This window comes from Scardinius erythrophthalmus (genome assembly GCF_964197995.2).
Source record: "Scardinius erythrophthalmus genome assembly, chromosome: 2".
NCBI lineage: Eukaryota > Metazoa > Chordata > Actinopteri > Cypriniformes > Leuciscidae > Scardinius > Scardinius erythrophthalmus.
Window position 1 is genome coordinate 36,216,198 of NC_138222.1, and position 17,917 is coordinate 36,234,114.

General features: G+C 36.4%; 1 protein-coding gene across 2 annotated transcripts in view; it reads right to left on the reverse strand.

Moving 5' to 3' along the window:
- Positions 1–17,917, reverse strand: part of esyt2b (extended synaptotagmin-like protein 2b) — a 48,141-nt gene that overhangs the window by 18,465 nt on the left and 11,759 nt on the right. For both annotated transcript variants that reach the window (XM_081355097.1, XM_081355096.1), the window contains exons 6-7: positions 15,265–15,354; positions 4,387–4,442 (exon numbers count right to left, since the gene is read on the reverse strand). In XM_081355097.1, coding sequence (XP_081211223.1) covers positions 4,387–4,442; positions 15,265–15,354 — 146 coding nt within the window. The remainder of the gene's footprint in view (positions 1–4,386; positions 4,443–15,264; positions 15,355–17,917) is intronic.

Consider the following 17,917-nt stretch of genomic DNA (forward strand, 5'->3'; position numbering starts at 1 on the left):
GTTTTTCCCTTGAAAATTCAACAAATGTTTGTGTGACTGCTTCCTTTTGATGTCAGAATTTTTCTCTGTAAGCCTCTGGGACTAGCTCATATGCACGCAACACAGCCGCCTTTACCATATCATAATCCAAACTAGTATCGGTGGGCAGGTATGCACATACCTCTTGAGCTTTTCCAACTAATTTAAGGGCCACCAGCTCAAATGCAGTAAAATAGGAGTCTACCTCAGCCTCTCTGAAAGGTGGACCAATTTAACATGTTTCCCCACATCAAAAACGGGAGCTGCAATCGAGTCTGCCACAGGTGCTGCTGGATTTGAAGTGGCAGGCACCCCGGCTGGTAGAGGAATGAATCCTAGGTAATCCTGGAGATTGCATAAGTGCATCTTTACCTGGATGCTCACGAATATCAAATCCCTGTTTTTTCATTTCCATTTCCATTTCTAACTCCCTTAAACATAGCAGCTTATTTTGATGCTCTTGTCGTCTTACTTACAACTCTATTCTTTCAACCAAACCACTAAAGTTGGATAGTGAGGTAAAAAGCGTGGGCTAGGAGGCTGCGCAACTGGGGGAGGTTTTTCCTTTACATCTAACGCGACCTCTCCTTCCTCTGCATCTTTTTCTTTTGAGCTAATTTGCTACAACCTCAACTCTACTCAAAATGTTCCGCATGGAGAGCAATCCCTTAGCAAGCAACTAAAACTGCCTAATGGAGTCTAAAGAAGTCTATATTATTGATAATACTAGTTGGTCTTGTAAAGAGTGGTGTACTTAATTTAATTGTGTCTCATCTACTTAAATATGCAAAAATGAAGTTTACTTAACTGTGCAGTGGATTTTTAGTTCCAATCATGCTTTGCATAGGGCTGGATCAGAAGAGTAAATGCTAAAATAATTAAGTGTTATTTCATGTGTTTTTGAGTAAAGGAAAAAACCTGTTAGTGTTTAAAGTTCAGTTATGTTTGATAATTAAAAGAGTTTTTGTGTTTCCCATTATTCTGAAGAATATAGTTTGTGGTAGGTTGTGGGTGGCTACATGCATTAGGTTTATAGTGTATACGTTGCTCCTATCAATGAGCATAGCAATAACAGTACTAATGGAAGTACGACAAGTTACTTACTACTTGTTAATTGCAAACATTTCCTATACAAGCTCCAGAAGTTATTTTAAACATACAATAATAAACACGAGTTTGTATTACTTTTTACAACTAAATAATTAGTTGTGTAATGTATTGACAAATGTTAGAAAGACTTTACCTAATTTATTTTAATGTGTCATAGCTATTAAATTGAGGAAGTGTTTATTCAAAAGTCAGCACACTGCCACTGCTGCTTCCAAAGAATCAATTTATTGAACTGTACAACGTTTCGACCTGAAGGTCTTCGACAGGCTTAAAAACAAGTACACAGCAAGGTCCAATTTATATCAACATGATCGGTCACACCTGATCTAATTATACGACTTTTATTATTTTTTTATTCGAATTTTATTATTTGAATTGTTTTTTTTATTTTTTATTTTTTTATTCTCAACTTTTTTGTGTCAATGTTGGTTACTATTTAGTTTTTTTCTGTTTATTTTATTTTCATATATGGTTCAATAAATTGATTACTTGGAAGCAGCAGTGGCAGTCTGTCGACTTTTGTTTATAATTAATAATTGCCTAAAGTTTCTGGATGTGCGCATACTACTACTTTGAATTGTTCATTCAACACATGGGATGAAATCTACCCAAATAAATTGAGTGCAAATTGTTACCTCAGTTTTATTGAGTAGATTCTATAGGTTTGCTTTTACAGTGTATATTACATTCAGTTTATTCCATTAATATAATATAATTTCGTCATTCATTTAAAATTAATATCAGTATCCACATAATGGCAATGTGCAGGTCAATGCCATAAAAGAAGCATAAAAGTCACCCAAGAAGCTATGAAGAAAAACATCAGGATATCTGAGCATTACAAATAATGTCATTTGAAGAAATGAATGAATGAGACTTCAAATAAAAAACACAATTTTAGTTGCATATAATGTAAATTTCTGTCGAAAACATTTGCTTTGCATTTTGAATGATTTTACACTGCAACAGAACAGGTTCAACAGCTTGGCATTTAAACGTAAAAAACTAAAACAAAACAAGAAATTAACCCTTGTGTGCACTGTTGGGCATAAGTGGTAAATTTGCTTAGTGGTAAATTTGATCAGTTCCCTGGAACTCAGCTCATCTACATGGAAAGGAAACATGACACTCAACAACAAAACAAACAAAGAATACAGACCCATAATGATGCAGATGCGAGTTGCAATCAAACTTAAGCAGTTAAGCTTAAGTAACTACTTTCGATTATGTCCAAGTAAATAAAAGCCTTCTTAAAGGTGTCCCTAAACCCCATGGCGATTAGACAAATCCATTAAAAGCTTTGTATGGGGGAAGTGCAAGGCAAAAGTAAATTTCAAGAAGATAAAATACTTAATCTTTGTAAGACCCCTATGGAAAGTAAAATTAAAGCAATTAGTTTTAAACAAATCTCTCCTCTTTTACCTGATTAAAACCTTTATATGCACTTTAACTTATCTCACTCATCAAATACTTTCTCTACATTTACCAAAACCTATTTTGTGTAATTCATTACACCTGTTCCCCTGTTACATTCCCCTCCAATCTGTTACACCCCATTTCTGTCCAAATTACTTCCTCATATCTCTTGTCAGCAATACTTGACATTTAATCTCTCGAATTTTAGAGTACTATGGTAAAACACAGATTCATTGTGAATTACTTACTCTGTAATAAAAGAACACAAAATCCACCGGGTAACACAACACGCTGAACAGAAATAATAAACACCATAAAAGAATGAAAGCAAGAATGATGATCATAACTCTCATATTGATTTGCTTGCCAAGCAGATGCAGTTCCCAAAACATCTTCATAATGCAAGCATAGCACTCTCTGAGACTACAACAATCACTCAACAGTCCTAAACAGTATGACACTACAGATATACAGCACAGAATTACACTGCATTAGGGTATTATGGTTGCCTGGACTGACAGATCTCAGCTCAGTGTGCTTTTCTTCAGTCTTACATTAGCTATATGATGCAAGGAGCATGGCTGACATGGGAGCAGTACTTCCTTTGTGCAGTGAAGATCCAAAGCAGCACCAATAAACTTTAATAGCCTAAGAACAAGGACTCTCAATGCTGCAGTGCTAATGACCACAGCCTAATGTTGCTTATTTCCTTGCAATAAGGATCATTAGAAGATCAACCTACCAAACAACCTCAACTAGTGCATTTATTCAGTTTTCCAAAAACATGATACACAAAACAATCAGCAAAATAAGTCTGTGCTAGAGCTGTGTAATCACTCACCCGTCTCTGTGTGTGTGTGTGTGTGTGTGTGTGTGTGTGTGTGTGTGTGTGTGTGTGTGTGTGTGTGTGTGTGTGTGTGTGTGTGTGTGTGTGTGTGCATGATCAGCACATCCTGAGGTACAACACTCATGGATCTGCTCCAATTTTTTACTGCAGACAGTATGTTACACCAACACATTAAGGAGGATCTTTCTAATCTGGCATTACAGTGGACATTTAGAGGCAATTTGAAAACATTTGTTTTTTTGTGTCTAAATAATTCATAGGGAACACAAACTGGAAAAACGTGTACTCTGAATCTACGTGTATAATGCATAAATGTAATTATTGTAATTTAACTGTGTATGTTTTGCAGGGCAATAGAGTAAACATTATTCAATATATAAATAATTATCGAGGTAGCTTGAGAACAGTTTTACTGAGGTTAGGAAAATGCACTCTCTGTACAATTTGAAGCAGACTTTCCATGTTATCCAGTTATTAAAAGGTAAAAAGGTTTTAAACTAATCAACTAATATAATAATTTAAACACATTTCATACATTTAAGCATAACCCTTAATGTGTGAAACATGAATTCAGTCAAGTATCTCAGACTGGTAGTATAAGTCGTTTCGGAGAAGTGGCCAAAAATGTAAACTTGACAGTAGTCAATAGTGATACAGTCCAAATATAATATGCATAAAATCTTATATTTAATTAAAATCAACATACATTAGAGAGAAATAAGGATATCTTACACTGATTATGTACTAATAATGCTCTACAAAGGTTCTTTCAATTATCTACAATAAATGGGGTATAGGCCAACAACAAAGTACAACTAAATGAAGAAGAAATAAACAAGAGGTCTAGACTCTTCGTTTTATAAGAGGCCAATAAATCCAAACAAAACAGAACCAGAAGCCTGACCAACATGAAAATAATAAATAATAAAAAACAGGTTATATAAGATAATATATTATATAATATAATCCATTGTAGGAGGAAAATTTTAACTTACTTAAGCCCTGGGATGTCCAATATGTTTGTGAGGCCTGTCCAGTTTATGTCCAGCAGCTGAATGGGGGAGAGAGAGAGAGAGAGAGAGAGAGAGAGAGAGAGAGAGAGAGAGAGAGAGAGAGAGAGAGAGAGAGAGAGAGAGAGAGAGAGAGAGAGAGAGAGAGAGAGAGAGAGAGAGAGAGAGAGAGAGAGAGAGAGAGAGAGAAGCATAGATAACTTAAACAGATCACACTGCTAACGTAGAGAAAATACAGGTATATCTGTTCAGAGAAGAAAAACAAGGACAAATAGCACAAAAAGACAAAAAACAAACAAACAAACAAACATCTGAACATCCCTGGGGCAGTAATTTAATATCACCATGGATGTCAAGCCCCACTGTGATGCCAGCCCATAAATAATAACACTACAGTATGTATCTACTATTAGTTACTGTGATGAGAACAATCTGTGTCCCTGTGTCAGCATAAAAAATAGGAAGGAAGGAAGAAGGAAGGAAAATAAGTAAAGAAATAGACGCCATCCATTAAAATGGGGACAGATGCAAGATGTTTCAGTGTCACCCACACTGCAGAGGAATATCTGAAGAGAAGCCACCTCTGCAGTGCATCAAAAACTACAGTCAGACCACAGGACACTTCACACAGCACTCAACACCCATTTAGTTTTCCTACACCTGCCTTAAGCCTTCAGTCAAAAACAGCAGCAGAATTTGAGCTAGAATCAGGCTGAGCTATGATGACCTGCTGTGAAATTAGCACTGCTACTAATCTGGTACTGACAGACAGTAGAATCTGGGTCAGTGCTGACTCTGTCGCTGACTGTCTGCCACTGCTACGCACGTGGTAGAGCTGTTAAGATCATTTTATGCTGGTTAGAAAACCAATGCTGGTTAGAAAACCAAAGTTTAAATAGTCTCAATCATGCAGCTCTGCAAGAGAAAATGTCTTTAGGAACTTCGTCCAGGTTAGCGGTAGCATAAGCCATCAGGCAAGTGTTATTTAAATAAACTCCTGTTGTACTTACAAACTTCCCAATGCCTCATTTTATGAGTAGAGAACCTATTTGTATTACTGTAGAAGTTTGGTACCATTCCGGGCATTATTAGTGGGGTAATTTACGAGATACATCCTTGGATCCATTAACGCCTGCACTAAGCCATTCGGCTGATATCTCTAAATAAGCTCTAATTTTAATAATGTTTGACCAAGGGAAAAAAAGCTTCTGGGGGGGGGGTTTGGCTCGAGGTCATGGTGCAAAGGACCCTAGGTTGATTTTACTCCGAACCATCCCTTTAACCATCCTTCCTTGAGATGCTTCCTTTCTAGGCCTAACACTCACCCATGACTTTGTATGTACAGTAGAAACCTGGAGTATCACCTTTGAGCTTGCAAACAAAATCACAAAAAATTGGGTTGGATCACGCATGCACGTTACTGTAAGTAATCATAGACTGTAAAAAATATGGACGACGCCTCTTCGCTCTCTTCCATTGGTGAGAAGTGAAGCCGCCAGTGTCCCAATATGGCGCTGACATCTTGGGGTTTGAGTCTGTGCAGTAGCGATTTCGGGACCAGACCTGCGCAGTAGTGAGCAGGAAGTAAAGCTGCGAAATCAAGGCCCCGCCCTCACTCTCGGTGTGAAATAATTAATTATAGAAATTTAGATATTAAATTTGAAGCTCCAATCTCCTCAGGCCTCCGAAGATCCCGAAAAAAAGTCTGTTGGTACTTCACACAGTAAAAAACGTTGGGTTATTTGTGTAACCCAACCGTTGGGTTACACATATTGGGTCAATATGTTGGGTTATTTTCCAAAAATATTGGGTCATTTTTAAAATCGTTGGGTAATTTCTAGAAATAACCCTACGGTTGGGTTAAATAGCCTACGGTTTCTGCAGCGACGGTTCAAATTTTAACGGTCCAGTGACAGTCAACGCAGGAGCTGCTGCTGCATCCTGATTATGAAAGGTAAGTCATATCGTTTTTATGTATATATAACATTAAGTATTGTGTACTGAGACGTTGAATATAATTATTCAAAATTTGAATTTTATATTTTTTAAAAACGAAAGTTCCCTTTAGACCGTTTTAATGATCTCCGGGAAGTGAGATCGATTGGAAATTAATCCTAGCTATCGCCGTTAGGTCGCTAGGAGTAATAAAGTAATTAATTATAACATTATACTAGCGAAACCATTTACTACCAGTTACCTACTACAATAAACTAAGTGGGCCTTAGTCTGAAATCACTAACGTAGGCTATCTAGCATTACGCCTGTTTTACGGTAGGCTACTATTCGTGATAGCAAATGTCTGAAAGGGACTTAAAGCTGTCACAGCTGAAGCAGTGCTCCAGACTGGTAACGTACTTGTTTCGTACAGGTGCGACTACAATTGTCACTAAATGCGGAACGAAAGAGCTCTACTCATTTGAACCGTAGTGCACGGACCATTTATCAGCTCGGCCCCGCGACGCGAGCTCAGACATCGGTCACACGACACCACAACAGCGCTGTAAGGTGCAGTGAGAGAAGCGTTTGAATTCGCTGAAATCTCCGAGATGAAAGAAAGGTGAAAAAGTGCAGATATTCTCAACAACATTGAAATGGGAAACATTGTGCAACAAATAAACGATTAGTTCATGATTAGTTAAAGAAAGTTGATGTTTTCCAATACACAGATTACCTTGATTTACTGTAGTAACAAGTTTTTAAGGACTAGTTTACTTTTCTGAAAATATTTTTTTTTTTTCTGCTTCATTCTAACACAGAAAGGAGTAAATGAAAGTATTATGCTGCTGGATGACAATGGTTCTCAACTCTGGTCCTGCACAGTGTACAGTAGTACACATTTTGGATGTCTTCCTTATCTGGCACCGGTCTTGGAGTCCCTCTACTAACAAGTTGGTAAGTTGAATAATGATTAGAGATACCAAATGTGCAGTGCTGGGGCTACTACAGATCCAGGTACAGATAATTACTTATGTTTTTTTTTTCAGCTGTGTTCCGTAATTTCAATACAGTATTTTTTAATTTCAATATAGTCTGAGCTGTTGCAGTGGCAAAAGAAAGCAAGAAGTCCTCACAGCCAAGTCGAGGAGTTCATGAGACACACACCACCTCAACAAACTGCAGCGCGTGGAATTGATCTTCTGGAACAAAAACTATCGAAGAAATCATTAGAGAATATCCCAGACTTCACAGTTTTCTTGGAATGGTGAGTTTAATATGTATGCACGTGACAGTGGTGGGAAGTTCTGATCATTTTACTAACTCGGATCTTTTAATCTCGTTCATAAAAATGAATAAATATTTTTTCAAGTCATTTCATTAATTTCAGCAGAATGTATTTAAATGTTACATGTCAATAGCCAAATTCCCCAAACACATCAAATGTTGATCACATTTAGAATAAGAAAAAAATTGCAATGCAAGGAAGAGGCCAAATTATGAGAAACAGAAACGATTTATTTATTTATCTGGGTCTTCAGGCTATGCAGTCTGTTAGTTTACCCAATCTAAGCCGTTCGTTCATCCCGTGACATCCTCATAAACTGAGCTTTGCAGTCTGTAATGCCAGATACAGAATTAGATTAGTTCGAGTCTATCGACTTCGGGTTCGAGTCATTTCTTTCAACACGTGACAGCTACATAAGCTGAGCTATGCAATCGGTACCGGATACAGAATTGATTAGTTTATGTGACGCTGTCATGTGACAAAAGAATGAAAGACTCAGAAGAATCAGACCCGAAGTCTCGAGAGATGAACTAATCATTTCTCTTTCCGCTACTGACAGCATTAGCCTCTATGGGACTGACAGGAAGAACAAAAGACTCGGACCCGAACCCGAAGACTCAAGAGATGAACTAATCATTTCTGTTTCCAGTACAGACTCGGTAGTCCCGAGTCATATTAAAGATTCGTTCAAAATAATTATAAAAAACGAATCATTCATGACCGACCCATCACTACAGTACAGAGAAACAAATGGAGCGCATAATTGGATGTTTTTAAATAAACATTGACAAAAAACTACAAAAGTTTTAGGGCTGGACGATATGATATATACAGTATAACATTGATAGAAGTGATCACCCGGACTTATATTGTTGTTATATAAAGCGTTCACAGGCAAATTAGTTTTTTTTTTTTTTTCCGGGTGTTGAAATCAGGCTCATATAAATATCAGGAAACATGATTCCTGGCTGCATGTCAATATCCACAGATCACTGGATCTTTGTTAAGTTGTAAGGAACATTATGTCGAGTCCAACCTTTAGTTTAACTGATAAGCGTTTGTTTTACTCACGTTTTCGCAGTTTCCCCTATTTAATCCAGTCATGCAGCAGCTCTTCGGCGGGAAAGTGACGTCAGTGCATACCCTCTATAGGGAAGGGGTGTCTTATTTTGGAAAATTGTTTTGGCTGTGTCGCTGTGTCTGCATATGAAATTAGGTTCACACACGTGTGGTATAGTTGAAAACTGTTTTTTTTCTTGTCTTTCAAAGATGATCCCGGAGAAATGGCCTGACATCCTTCCATCATCGCCATACCTCACAAATGGAAAAATGGTGTGTCCAACATATGCTGAAATGAAGCGCAGCTTAAATGACATTTGACCTGTAAGTAAAAGCAACACTATCAAATCAATTTTGATAAATTACACTGCTCTTCAGTTCATGTTCTTCCAAAAAAAGAAAATTCTGTCATGATTACTCACCCTCATGTCATTCCAAACCTGTAAGACTTTCGCTCATCTTCAGAACACAAAAGAAGATCTTTTAGATGAAATCTGAGAGATTTCTGTCCCTCCATTGACAGTCTACACAACTACCACTTTCAAGCCCCAGAAAGGTAGTAAAGACATCATTAAAGTAATCCCTGTGACTCCAGTGGTCTAACCTCAATTTTATGAACCAACGCAAGTGCTTTGTGCAAAAATACATAATTGTTGCATTCACGCTCTTGTCGTCTGCTCTCGCATTAACACAACATGTTAATGTCGAGGTGCTCTCGTGAACATGCGTTTGAGTTTAATATGTTGTAAATAAAGTGATAAATTATGGTTAAGGGATAGAATATACTCATGTCACTTCATAAAATTGAGGTTGAACCACTGGAGTAACATGTATTACCTTTATGATGTGTTTGCTACCTTTCTGGGGATTAAAAGTGATAGTTGTGTAGCTGTCAATGGAGGGACAGAAATCTCTCACTCATCAAAAAGATCTTGACATGACTAAGACATGAGGGCGAGTAATTAACTGACTTTACATTTTTGGGTGAACTAACCATTTAACAGCAGGTGTAATGACTAATTAGAGTGACCATAATTTAATTCAATACAGCACTGCTTTAATGTAACTTTTTCATAATTTAACACTGTTGATGTTGTCACAGTGCATGCTCAACTGAACATTATTTATTCTTTTAAGGTTGGAGACAAGTGAGAAACAATGAGACAAGCCCGGATCCACATGACTTGATGTGTTTCAAAAATGTTTTACATCTATGACATAAACTATTTCAAGACCTCTGCACCCATTTTGGGAGTTTTTGTAGCATGCAAACTTCAATATATCTGGAGGAGTTCCTGCCTCATTAAGAACTTTGATCATCATCATCATTAGGTCCAGTAGTCAACATATGTATTTGTAGTTGTATTACTCAAGGTATGTTTACACTAACACATCAATGCATTCAGTGTACAGTGAAGACCTTTTAATAAAGTGGTGATTAGGATTTATTGTTATTAATTTGTGTATTCTGTCCATATTTGTATAGGTTATTGAATTAAATGTAGGTTATTAATGTGTAGTTCTAAATTTAGTGTTCATTTTGAATTTTTGTGTGCTGTATGCTGTACAATTGTATGTATGCTATGTGCATTTTTGTGTAGGTTTTGAATGTGTTCTGTTTGTAAATATTTGCATAGGTTTTGAATTTATTTGTGTTGTATGTACACTTTTGAATTTATGTACACAATTTACATTAAATTGAAAAATATATTTGTTGAAACATATGTATTGTTTATACAAATAAACAATCTGTATTTGAAAACAATGTGTATTTTATTTATTAAAATAAGGTCATAAATAAAAATAAATATTTAACTCAACTGTTGGGTTATTTTAACCCAACTGGAGTTTAACCCAATGCATTGGGTTAAAATAACCCACAGTTGGGAAGGTGCTATACCAATCCACAGTTGAGTTATTCGTTGGGTTATTTTTAACCCAACATTTTTAAGTGAGCAGTGACTACTTCGCTCAGAGAACCTGTCAATCACAGCTGTCAATCATGACGTCACATCACCGTTTTTATAGCATCAAATAACTAACTAAAAACAAACTTATTTTAAAAACAAACACTTGAATTTACATCAGCGTTATAAAAACTACAGTAAATGACAGAAACTACCTTCGGAAAAAAGATATTTGAAGTGTAATTAAATTGTCTAGTTGGTCTCAAGTCCTGTTGAATAACACGGGGAGACGGGGTTTATGACCTATACTACACTGTAAAAACTAAACGAGCCTCAAGTATCCTGTTGGATACTCAAGGAACTTCAAAATGTAATTTTGGTGCCTCAAAGCTCTTTTTCCTATAGTAGGGTTACTGGAGGAGCATTGACAATCTTTGAGGTTCTTGCTGGAACTTATGGGATCCTTTAAGCACTTTGTATTTACTTCAGAGGTTCTGGAGTCACCTTTTCATTACCATGAGACCCTGAAGTGCTTTGGGGGAAAATAGAGGAACTTGAATGCGATAAAAGGGTTATTGGAAGATCTTTTAACATTTAAGTGGTTCCTGGAAGATCTCTTATGTTAAAGCCAGCATCTGGAGGAACCCAATGGTTCAGTGAGGCCAGAATTAGATTATTATTCTATTATTATTATTATTATTATCCTATTATTATAATTATTATAGGCTACTTAAGTTTGATTCAGTATACATACCCAGGTGAAAAAGACGTACTATTAAATGTATTAAAAATGTACTTGAGTGTGTTTTTAGTAGACCTACAATACAAATATACTTTAATGCATTTTTAATACATTTAACAGTAACCTAGTCTTTTTCACTTGGGTAGCTTACATATATTTAGTATAGGCCTATTTTATTAAGTCATTTAAACCTTAAACAACAACACTAAATAATAATAATATTATATAGGAGAAGCAGGAGGAGAGAAGTTTTATTCTGTCACGAAACTGCTGCTAGCCTATTCCTCTGCTGTCGTCGCTTCAGATATGCTTGCGCTGCTCGCGCGCAACAAAGCTCAGCTGATCGTCATCAGGAAAGTAACGGCTCCTCTCATCAAAGCTTCCGCCGTTTGTTCGGCTCTCCATTACAAGGTTTGTAAACTCGCCAAATAAATATACAGTCTACTCACTATATATTTAAACACACATATATATAAACTAAATTTATTATACATTACTACGTTTTTACAGTGTTTACCACTCGTTTATTGCACAGTATCTGGTTTTAGCCGCGATGCTAACTAACTTACGTTGATCTAATGAACAAATGGAAATGATTGACTTATTGTCTTAGATTGATTTAGTCATTCAATTCAACATATTTTGTACAACTGTGTCTTCAAATTGCTGATATAGCCTAACTAATTTAGAAAATTCTCTGATTCTTGGCGTTTGTTATGAATAACAAAAACAGGTTATAGTTTGCTCTGTTTTTGTTTAGCCTAATGTTAACTTTACTTACTACAGGTGCCCTCATTCTCTCAAATACCATTTTAAAGCCATTTACTGGTCAATAAATATTATGTTGTGAATAATCAGCTTTGTTCTTTTGTTTCCCCAGAACAACCATTACATTTCTAAAATAATCTGAACATTTCAGTGGCAACATTGAATTACAGTAAGTTACCTGCACCACATGCTGTACTTTATTACTATGAACTTTCTCTGTGTGCAATTGTATTGTTTGACTGTGTACTTGTGTTTTTTAATCAGTTACTCTCTGAAAATCTTTTCTCATGATCTCAAATCTCATTCATGTTACTCAGAAAAATAATATCACAGGTTTGATTCACAAAAAACGCTATAGACATTTTAACTCTGAATTATAACTTCAAGTTTAGTCTTTTTCAACAAAAAAAAAATAAAAAAAAGGAAAAAGCTATTAGGCTTCAGAAGACTTGCAACACAACCCATAACACATGAGTTGTGAACTCATTGATTATTTTTAGGATCTTTTCTGGGACATTTTTGGAGCTTAACCATTTTTACATAAATTGTTGCATTGAATTGAACTAGACAAGTGTGCATAAGAATGGTTTCATGAATGATTTACACATTTGTTTTCTTCTTGTGTTTCATGCAGTGAAAGTGAATGGTGACTGGGGCTGCATTATGCCTGAGATCTGCTTTTGGGTTCCACAGACAGAAAGTCAAACAGGTTTGGACCGTCACAAGGCTGAGGAAATTATTTCAATTTCACAACTATCACTTTAATAACATTACTAACAGTAAATTTTGTACTTTGCAGGGATCTCAGTAAGCTGAAATACAAGTTTGAACAAGAATAAAAATCCTCCTGTAGACCTGAAAATCATTGAAGTGTCCGGACCATCCACCAGAACAGAGGAAAAACAAACGGAAAACGATGCTGTACCTTTTCACTTTTCTAACTCGTTAAGTACCTCACACCAACTTGGTCCCATAGTGACATTTTTGACCACAAACGAAATTGCTGATCGTGTGGATTCTTAATGACTGGAATTCACCAGTGAACATTCACAGAACAACAGATCATTTTACTGCACCTTAACTCTGTTTCTGGGTCAAAGCCTCTACTTCTACTTCCTCTATCTTGTTTCATGAGAATACTCAACAACCATTTATGAACACTGTTGATTCAAGTCACACATTTAAGCTTTTCAAAAGCCATATTGTACATTACAGTCTCCAGTCTAACGGCATCCCAGACTTAAACATTTTATGATTCAAAATAGCTGAATAACTAACAATCTGAGATTTCAGTATAGAGATAAAGGTTACAGCACAATGAGTGTATAGCACTGTTGTTTGTTTTTGGCATCTGATAGAGCTTTTGGACTTGGAAACAGTGATGTCAGACTTACCATCGGACTGAAACACAAATGTTTTAAAGTTAAGTATGATGGACATTTTTAATTTGTTCAAATGTAATTTTATTTACATTGATTTATTTCGTGGAACATATGTGTTTCCATGCATTTTGTTGAGATGTCTTTTCTTGTTTATCTATTGTATACATGGTTGATTATTCATGTTGCTTATGTATTATACTATTTTTTTGTGTATTCATTGATATTAATCTGTAGTTAGCTTTTTTCCCCATGTGCATGGAAGTGTATGTATAAAAATGAATATCAAATATGTAATAAACAATTCTTATTTTGTATTTGGTTCAATTTGTTTATTATAATAGATGTCAAAGGTAACCATAGTAACAACATGAAATTAAATATTTAAAAAAAAATGAAATTTGGTTCCTGGAGGCACCCAAAGTGGTTCCACACAGTGCCTAATATAAGAGTTCCTCAGGAAACCTGTGTGGTTCCTCAGAGAACCGGCCCTTTTTAAAGGGTGCCTAGAGGATCTACAGACGGTTCCGCCGGTGTGGCAAAGTGAAGAACCCCAAAAGGTTCCTCCAGGCACCTTTTATTTTTACAGTGTAGGACCAGTCACCGGGGGACAATCGAGACGTTTTGGCTTCACTTTTCAGGGCTTGTGCGGCAAGCTTGGTTGCTATTAGAGGGCATCTGCTAAAGATCTGAAACGCAAGTGTCAAAGCGCAAAGAGCAAGTAACTTTGTGGGCGGGTCTTGGCGCTGTTGCTATTTTCCCGGCGGGATAAATGACTCTTGCGCCCGGCGCAAATCTAAAATGGGTTGGTCTGAAGTAGCTTCATTATTCATAGGTGTGGTTTGGGCGTAACGTGAAATAAACCAATCAGAGCGTCATCTCACATTCCCTTTAAGAGCAGGCGCGCTTGTTCTAAAGCGGATTCCTATTGTAACGGCGGATTTGCCAGGCGCGCGCCAGGAGCGGTTCACAGCCGAGCAGATCAACGCTCTCGTCAGGGAGATTGGGGATGGAGAAACCCACCCAAATTAACTTCGGTTAAAAAGGCGTATCATAATTTGGGTAAATGTGTAAGCTAGATGTATGCTTTTATAATAAATTGTCTATCTATCTATCTATCTATCTATCTATCTATCTATCTATCTATCTATCTATCTATCTATCTATCTATCTATCTATCGTAATAATGTATGATTTGCAAAAATGAAAACTGCTGCTTCTGTGTAGATGAGAGAATCAAAGTGTATGCGCGTTGTGCACACGCTACATTGATTATGGCCAAGCATGCGCCCTTAAAATAGCATATGAATAACATGCGCAACGCGCCACTGACGTTAAACAATTTTTTCCTGGTTAGTGGCGCAATTGTTTTCTAAACCTGCAAAATAGCATGAAGGAACGTTTGCGCCGGAACATGCCTCCTCTTTTGCGCTGAACCGCCCAGGGAGCGCAAGTTCATTCCCTAGTTTAGCGACGTGCTTCTGTGGAGGGAAAAGCGCGCTTTGCGCGGGTGCAAAATAGGAATGGCACATGCGTCGGTGTACAAAGTCAATTGCGCTGGGTGCAAGATAGGGCCCATAAATGTAATTAACATTATTTCTAGAGCTAAATTACTGCAAACAACAGCAACTCAAAAGACAAAGTTCATTTGCTTGTGATGGTAAAATAGATTTTGTTTTGGAAAAATGCGCACATTATTTCAAATACAAGTTGAACACAAGTCAGGACAACAGGCAGCAAATATAGCAAAAAAGGGAATAGAATTGTTTAAGTTTGTAAACTCACTGGTTTCTTGAGGAAGAACAGGGATAGAGCACCAACCAGCGGCATATTCCCCAAAAGTGGTTCAAGAATCACGCGCAGAACTCCATGTAGCTATTCATACATCAGGCCATGTACATAGAGAGAGAGAGAGAGAGAGAGAGAGAGACACTGGTAAAGATTCTCACTATAGGTTTGTGTGTATCCTACTTCTCTTAAGGCAACATGAAATATCTTGAATTCATCAGATAATATTAATAAAAGCATTGCTGCTTTAATAAAGAACACCCCAATTTCATTACTTTATCACAATCAGCCTAGGAATCCTCACATGGAATGACAAGACATCATTTTCTTAATAAATATTTTTGTCTTATTTTTCAGTAAACAAAACATTAAAGGGACTGTGTGTAGGAATTTCTCCCATCTAGTGGTGAAATTGTATTTTGCATTCAAATGAATAATGCACTCCAGCGCCTCACTTTTTCAAATGCGCGTTGCATCTACGGTAGCCGTTATGTACCAAAAAGCTATGACAGGTCAGGATGTCTTATAATAGCACTTTGAGTTTTTCTTCGGGTGAACAGGTTTGTTATTTAAAACAAACTGAAACTTGAAACAACGAAAAAAAGAATGTTACAGTATGAATTACTGACTGTAAAAAACATTAACTATGGTAATTAGTAGTAATGCCCTATTTACTCGTTATATTTTTTGAAGTACGTGCATTGTTAGATATCATCATCATCAGAGCCTTCTCTAACGTTACTTTACTCAATAGCTGATATTCATCAAAGAGCCTGTTTAACTTTTAACTATAAATGTTCGACTGTCTATATAATAAAGTACACAACCAAGCAATGAAAAAAAAGCTTGTAATTAAGACCGTAACATTGACTTACCTGTCGAGAAGAAAGCAGGCAACTTCAGGGTCTCTTTTGAAAGCTTTCTCCTGCATTAGCTATCACGACATTAACCCTTGTTTTTGTAATATCTGGTCACGTTTCCTTTTACGGTCTATTTTGGACTTTTTCGACGACGAGGACTCATCCTGTGACTCAGCATATGTATGAATGAACGGTGTATAAATAACCGTGCAGTGCATCCTTTTAAACTTGCCGGGGCACTGTCAAGCGCCTCTGCGCCTCCGCTTCTGCTGGGTTCAGTCACGTGACGCTGGTTCTGAACGAAAACACGTTGTGGAAACGCGTTGGCCTAGTACTTTTTGTCCCTCTCTGCTATTATAGTTTTTCAAGATGGCGGAACTACATGGAAGCCTCTGTGGACCTACCCGTCCCATGTATATAAAGATAATAAATTCTTCGTTTACGAGGATTAGTCTGATCATTGGCATAGGTATTTGTACACCATTGAGGGCATATTTATTAATAAAAATATTGATTTTAGATAATAAAATACCTAAAAAGCTACACATAGTCCCTTTAAGTCTTAATGGTTTATGCAAAATTGTTTCTCATGTAAACCTATCTTGTTCTAAGAATGATTAACTTTTCTGGAAATCAACAAACAAGAGAATAATTTTTGCAGTGGGAGAGCAGCATTGTCAAACTAACCACTAGGCGCCTAAGGCTGATGATGAATGTTTCAGGATCTCGATGCTGATGCATTTGTTTATTTTGCTTTTGACAGCGCTCCAAGACATTTAACTTTACAACCATCATTTTGAGCTTGTGTTTTGAACAATCATTTATTGCCAAAGAGCTGCTGAGAACAAATAACTCAAGGGAATGTCCTTCCTCGACCAGTCTTTATGGAATCATAACACGAGTGGAAGACGTTATATCAGCCAATGTACAATATACACAGTGCACACAAGGGCTTTTTCTGACTTATTAGTGGCTTTAGTGTGAAAATCTCACTAGGTGTTTATAATAATCAGTGAAAAAGAACTGACAATAAGCAACCAATAACCTCAAATGTCAGAACTGTAAAACTATTAACAGAAATTTAATATTTTTCTTATATGTTTTACTGTACTACTCTTTTTTTATTGCTTATTTTTAATCATTTTTAAATAAATTTTAAATCATTTTAAATGTTATTTTTTATTACTTGGGTACTGTTTATGATTATTTTTAATCACCCATATGTAAACCACTTTGAATTACCATTGCGTATGAAAGGTGCCGTATACAATTTGAATACACGTATTCCAACAATTTCATGACACCTTGTAACATTAAAGTTTTTCATTAAAATGATTGTACATCTTTTACCAGTGACTAATTATTTTACTGCATGAGGGCTCTTAAAACTATGAAATGGACTGTTATTTTTTTAAATTATATCTCAATTGTTTGTTTCAATTGTTTCCACGAAGTGTGAAAGTGTTCAATGAGTGTCCACGAAGTAAAGATGGTAGCCTCCAGGTCTCATACTTCAGAACTATCATAGACATGAATGGGAATGCTAACAGATATCTCTCTCTAGGTATTTTAGACCTTGTACAGAGAAAAAAAAATACATCATACATAAACACAGCATGCTGTCACACAAAGAGATTACCTTACTACGTGTTTAATGCGAGAGAATGAAATAGCTCCATTAATCATGCACAAAACTGTCATTTTGTGAGCATGCATGTATATGTCTGATCCTGCATTACAAACAGTACAAGGGCATTTCAGTATTTGGTTACACGCCTTCCTATAAATAC